General features: G+C 34.2%; 1 protein-coding gene across 6 annotated transcripts in view; it reads right to left on the bottom strand.

Annotated features, from left to right (window-relative positions):
• Positions 1–1,038: 1,038 nt before the first annotated feature.
• The window catches only part of LOC111149982 (inner mitochondrial membrane peptidase subunit 1), an 81,717-nt gene continuing 76,390 nt past the window's right edge, over positions 1,039–6,365 (bottom strand). For 2 of the 6 annotated variants that reach the window (XM_022507276.1, XM_022507275.1), the window contains 2 exons: positions 2,096–2,206; positions 1,039–1,254 (listed from right to left, as the gene is read on the bottom strand). In XM_022507276.1, coding sequence (XP_022362984.1) covers positions 1,186–1,254; positions 2,096–2,206 — 180 coding nt within the window. In that variant the 3' untranslated portion in view covers positions 1,039–1,185. The remainder of the gene's footprint in view (positions 1,255–2,095; positions 2,207–6,365) is intronic. The other 4 variants (XM_022507271.1, XM_022507273.1, XM_022507272.1 and 1 more) reach the window with 4 other exon arrangements.

Below are 6,365 nucleotides of genomic sequence, written 5' to 3'. Positions count from 1 at the left end.
AAAAAAAGACTTGAATTATTAAGTTCTATTTTGTGAATTCCTATCTGAGAACTTTGTTATTTGGTCCATTTTTTCCTTGGTATAAAATAAGAATTTTCCTTTTCTTTAAGTATGTCTCTTCTTATAATGGGTCACAGTATTATCATGTTCCTTTATAGTTACTGGGTTTCTGAAGTAACATGCCATTTCTAGCTGCTAAAGTTACAGGCCTATTGTACAAGTATCTCAAAGTCTCAAGTCATTAAGATTAAACTATAATCTTTGTAAATAACATGTGAGCCTAGTACTCCCATAATGAGGGCTGGATATGGATATTCACGAAGTTATTTCAAAGTTGATAAAGAAGGTGAAATGACAACTGTAGAAAAGATAGCTTTTGGAGTAAAGACTTGACTCCAGTCCTGGCAACTCTATTTCCAGATTCTTCGTGTGGCTACGTTAAAGGGAATAAAGTTTAAACACTGCCATCTTCAACTTTAAATGTAACTTAGGAATGGTAGCTCTAAAAAAAATAATCTGAAACTGACACATTACTTCCTTTTTTATTTCAAAGTACTAAGTATTAATTCCTGTATTTATGAATAAGGAACCATTGCATTGCTGGTATGAACAAATGGACATTTATAATGTTATTATTGATTATAATGGACTCTAAAGATTTTATTTTTCTCTATCTTTGATATCCTATATACAGTATAAGTCAGGACTCATTTGAAAAGATTGAGGTATCCTTTATAGGATCACTGGAACTTTAATTTCAAAAGAGTGAACCAAGTATGTGACTTAGCAGGTTTTTATTGGTTGAATTCATGGTATTACTGGTTTGGACTTGAAAGACTAGTTACTACTCTGATGTGTAAATGTAGCAAAAGTATGAGGCACAGTCAAGAAAAGATTACTTTCATTTTAACTATTAAACCAAAAATTCAGAAGTGAGGTGGTCATCCAGGTTTTTTCCCTAAAAATATTTTTTTTATCTATCATAAACTTTAGATTTCTTATCTTGGATTACATTTTTATCCATATATTTGGAACTAATAGCACTTGCAATATGTATCATTTATTCTTCCATATAACAATTACAAATGACTAAAACTAAGTAGCAAATAGTTTATTAGTAAGTATATGGTTTCAGTGGCAATAATAAATTCACTTGTAGGGAATAATCAAAAGAATAAATGCTTGCTAATCGTCAGAAAATCTGTGGCCATTAGGGCTGTCACGGAGAAATCCAAAATCACTCAGAGGCCAAATCTGTAAAATTGAAATGTGATTGAAGACAGTTAATGAAAGTGTTACATCATCATCATTCCTTTTATTCATCCCTTTTCTCTGTGCAATGTAATTAAACACTTTCTCCTTATTTTTAGTCAAGAACAAATTTTCTGTACAAAATGAGACTTTAGAAAGTAAATTTGTATGTGTATATGTATTTAATTCTAAAGTTTGGAACGCTGATATGTTATACAAGAATTTATATGTTATGTGGTATATGAACGTAATATGTGTGTCTGTGGCTTTTTTTTACTACCCTCAAAGTTAACTATAAACCCAAGGATTTAAATATAACCTCTGCATAAGTGTGAAGAATCCTGCAGATTATCCAACAGCGTTCAGGTGTTTTTCTTCTTACTGCTGTGGCAAAAAGGAGGAGCCAGTGAAAATAATCATCTTTCCTAAGAGTCCTTCATTTATTATAACCCTGGCAAGTCAATGTACTTAACTGGGATATCCCCACTTAGCAGTGTAGTTTGACTACACTGCTCTTCTGCAAATGCATACTTACGTCCAAGATATGAATATAGTTGTACAAGTTGTATGAGAAAGAATTACATTCTGGAGATATAAATTAAAGGCTTCTTATAGCTAAGGTTGTTTGAACTTTATTATTCAAATAAACAATTACTCTTAATTACCTGTCTCAGTAGGGAAAAAGGTAATGTTTATAGCTACGAAGGCCAGCATGTTCATAAAATGTAGCTGCTGTAACAGTTAAGTCCATTGACAGCCTGAATATTTCAAAGCTCATTTTGAAGGAAAATATTTTTCTTCCAGCTCAGAGAAGAAAACCTACAATTTAAGCAGAAAATAATACCTTGAAAAAGATACGTCCTCTTATTAGTCCATATGGAATAGGTCCATAATACCTGGAATCTGTAGAATTCTGTAGATTATCACCTTCTAACCAAACGTGACCCGTTGGCACCTAGATTTAGAGAAGAAAGCAGCCCCTTTAAAAAACAAACAAAAAACCAAATATGGGTAGTATAAATAAAAAAGCATGTCTTTTGGTAATAGGGAGAAATGTCCTAAAGTTCTTGTTTATAAAACACACACCCTATGATCTGTATTTTTGCTTTTATTTCTTGCACAATAAAATATCTTTTATTAAATACTAGTAATGTTAAGGTTTTGTCATTTTAAAAGACCTATCTTTTTTGCCACATGGTTCCCAAACATTAATTTGTTACACAAATCCCAAACTGAGGTTATAAGAGATCAAAACAGTGTGACAGGGTCATTAATTTAATAGACTTCAAAAGAGGTCATTAGGATGCTGACTGAAAATGTGCCCTCCTGTCTCTAAAACAGCATAAACAGGGCAGCCACTCACTCAGCAACATCCTGGGGCCAGTACCAAGGCCAGACCTATTAGAGTGCTCATGATGAACTAAATGGTAATTGATTGTGACATCAATTACAAATAATCTCATCATTTTATTGGAGTGGGCTTGTCAGAATTCTAATTAAGATCCCTGTTCTGCCTTTGTACAGGCCATATCTTCAATGCATTATACTTCAGTAATGACCATCAGGAACTAGAAGGACTTATTATAAAATCATCAGTTGTAAAATGAATGATGGTGACCTTCTACTAAATGAAAGACCCTATCTCCTATATTGTCCTATGTACTGATAAATAACGTAAGTTTACAATTTTACTCAATGTAAACCATAAAAATATTTAGAACAGAACATGTTAACTTAAAAAAAATGAGCTCTGTGAAATGAAACATTTGCCCATTAAAAAGTTACTCTGCAGCAATAATCCTTAAAGTAGCACTTTACAATACAAGTTATTTTATAGTTTCTTTTACCCAAGAAACTTGAATTACTGACCAGACCAAGATGATCTACTGGGAAGGAATTTATTTTCACTTTTCTTTTGACTAGCTTTTTATGACTGGGGAACTTTACGTGAAGAAAAATACTCCTACTGGGTTAAGTAAGAAATGACTGCAATTTTTCAAAATGTTACAAATTATTGCTTTTTAAAGACTTTATTTTTTAGTAGTTTTAGGTTCACAGCACAATTTCCCACCCATCTCCTGTCCCCAAACATTCATGACCTTCCCCACTATTGACATCCCCTACCACAATGCTGTATATTTGTTATACTTGGTGAACCCACATCAATATCATAATCACCCAAAGTCCAGAGTTAATTTAGGGTTCACTCTTGATGTTGTACATTCTATGGGCTTGGACAAATGTATGACATGTATCCACCACTATAGTATCACAGAATATTTTCACTGCCCTAAAAACCTTGTGTGAACCTTGTGTGAGCTGCCTTATTTGTGTCTTCCCCCCTCCAACCCCTATATTACCTTTTGGAAAAATAAATGTATACAAGCATGTAAAATCTGAATTTCACTTTATATCAGAGATTATATAATTTTGGAATGCCTTATGTAGGAATGTTTGTCCAAAACAAATCAATTATTTTAAATACATACATTTAAATGTTAAATCTATTTGTAGAGAAAGAAAAATTTCCTGAAAGAGTATCAGATGCTGTAAGATCACTTACTTTTTTTCCCCCACTATTAGTGGAACTAGTTATAGGGCCAAGAGTATGACTAATTCGTATCTGTTTAAGTGGATTTATGTGCAATGAACCTTAATATTGTTCAGGTAGAAAAATGAATCCATCTCAGATCATAGATGAAAAAAAAAATACCCCAAAAATAGTATATTTGGAAAAGCCATGTATCATTAACATAGTCTCAAGTGCCACTATGGGAGAAGCTATAATACAACTTTTATGTTTAAATTTCCATAGTTTCTCCTTAATGTGTGTTTCTGAGTTCTAAAAAACAGGTAATAAGCCAAGATCCAATATATATTCCACTTCTTCATGAAGCTTTCCCAACCTTGCCTGCCCATACCAAATACTCTTTGATGGTTTAGAACATTTACCATACAAAGTCTGTCTTGCCTGGGGCCCTAGATTATAACATTAGCTTGCTTGGCTTTTGTTTAAGTCTATTATTTTATGACCAAATAAGCCAACAGACCGTAATCATGTCATGATCTTAATTCTTTACAACACCTAAGCCAAATATTTGGTGGTTTTTATCTATAATGTAAGTAGAAATTCTTATAAAGCACAATCACTTTTGTATGACCCAACTTTCTTCCAAATTAGTTAAATAAAGTGATGAAGTGTTATCTTTGGTATAATAAAATTAACAAGTACAGAAAGGAATCTGCTAAGAGAAATCTAGAACTTATTACCAGAAGCCTTTGGAAGAGTGACTCAGGCTATCTTGACCTAATCCTTGAATCCAACAGGTGGAATATAAAGAAGGGAATAGTAGAGCAAACCAGTGTATATACATGGCTTTCTAGTTTATTTATTTTTGAAAGATTTTATTTATTTATTTGACAGACAGAGATCACAAGTAGGCGGAGAGGCAAGCAGAGAGAGGCGGGGAAGCAGGCTCTCCACTGAGCAGGGAGCAGGGGCTCCATCCCAGAATCCCGAGATCATGACCTGAGCTGAAGGCAGAGGCTTAAACTACTGAGCCACCCAGGTGCCCCTCTAGTTTATTTTAAAAAAAGAAAACAGAACTCAATTTACCCTTAAAACAAGTTGTGAAGTACTATTATTGATAGTTAATAGAAGCAGGTTCAAATATGGGACATGCTAACTCCCATTTATGTTAAGCCTATACATTCTAATACCCATGCATCCATTTACAGTAAAGGAATATCCTCTACCTCTCAGACTTAGTGCTTGATAGTACACAAAGCAAGAAAACAACCTCATCGTTGATGGAACCTTTAATAAGAACTTCTCTATAAAAAGGAAAACCTCTAAGTTGGATTTTTTTTTTTTAAAGATTTATTTATTTATTTGTCAGAGAGAGAGGGAGAGAGAGCGAGCACAGGCAGACAGAGTGGCAGGCAGAGGCAGAGGGAGAAGCAGGCTCCCTGCCGAGCAAGGAGTCCGATGCGGGACTCGATCCCAGGACGCTGGGATCATGACCTGAGCCGAAGGCAGCTGCTCAACCAACTGAGCCACCCAGGCGTCCTTAAGTTGGATTTTTTAAAATCAAAGCAGTCACCTTGGCTGACCTATTACTCAGTGTCCAGTAAAAATTCATGAAGCTGAAATTAATTCCACTTATTTTGGGTATAGAGTAAGAGAGTACAGTGTTTTAAAGTAACACTTTAAAAATCGGTTTTTTAGAGGTATACTTTATAGTAAAAAGCACTCATTTCAAGTTTGACACTAGTTTTGGAAAATGTGCACACCTATGTAACTGCTGATTATAATCAAGATGGAGAACATTTTCATCATGCCAGAAAGTTCCCTCCTGTGCCAGTCAACCTACCATGCATATACCTGGTACCAGGCAACTAGTGAGATCTGTTACTGGAATCCAGTTTTACCTGTTCCTAAGCTTCATATAAGTAAGATTGTACTATATTTTGTTTCTGGCTTTGTTCATTTTTTTTTTTATGATTAATCTAGTATGTATCAGTCATTCATCCCTTTTTACTTCTAAGTAGTATTCTATTATAAATCACAATGTTTGTCCATGAATCTGTTGATGGATATTTTTCTTTGCAGTTTGGAGCTGTTAAAAATAAAGCACTCTAAACATTAATATGTAAGTCCATTTCTTTTCAGTAAATACCAAGGGGTAGGATTTCTAGGCCATAAGTGTATGCCTATCCTTAATCTTTTCCAAAATAATTGAATCATCTTATAATCTCAGCAGCAATGTTTGAGTTTTCTAGTAAATTGCTGGTATCACATTGTGGTTTTCATTTGCAATTCTCTGATGAACATTTTTTCTTATGCCTATGTGAAGGGTCTATTAAAATACTTTGCTTATTTTTTAAATGGGTTGTTTTCTTACTCATTTTAAGAATTTTTTTTTTTTTTAAGATATTTACTTATTTACTTGACACAGAGAAAGAGTGTGCACAAGCAGGGGGAGGCAGACAGAGGGAGAAAAAGAGCTTCTGAGCAGAGAGTCCCAACATGGGGCTCAATCCTATGACCTGAGCCAAAGGCAGACACTTAACCAACTGAGCCACCCAGGCACCCCTCTTCAGAATCCTTTATA

The sequence above is a fragment of the Enhydra lutris genome, unplaced genomic scaffold (genome assembly GCF_002288905.1).
Source record: "Enhydra lutris kenyoni isolate GAN:26980312 unplaced genomic scaffold, ASM228890v2 scaffoldscaffold22, whole genome shotgun sequence".
In the NCBI taxonomy this organism is placed as follows: domain Eukaryota; kingdom Metazoa; phylum Chordata; class Mammalia; order Carnivora; family Mustelidae; genus Enhydra; species Enhydra lutris.
The sequence above is the reverse complement of the archived record's forward strand: the minus strand, read 5'-3'. Positions and strand labels throughout refer to the sequence as shown.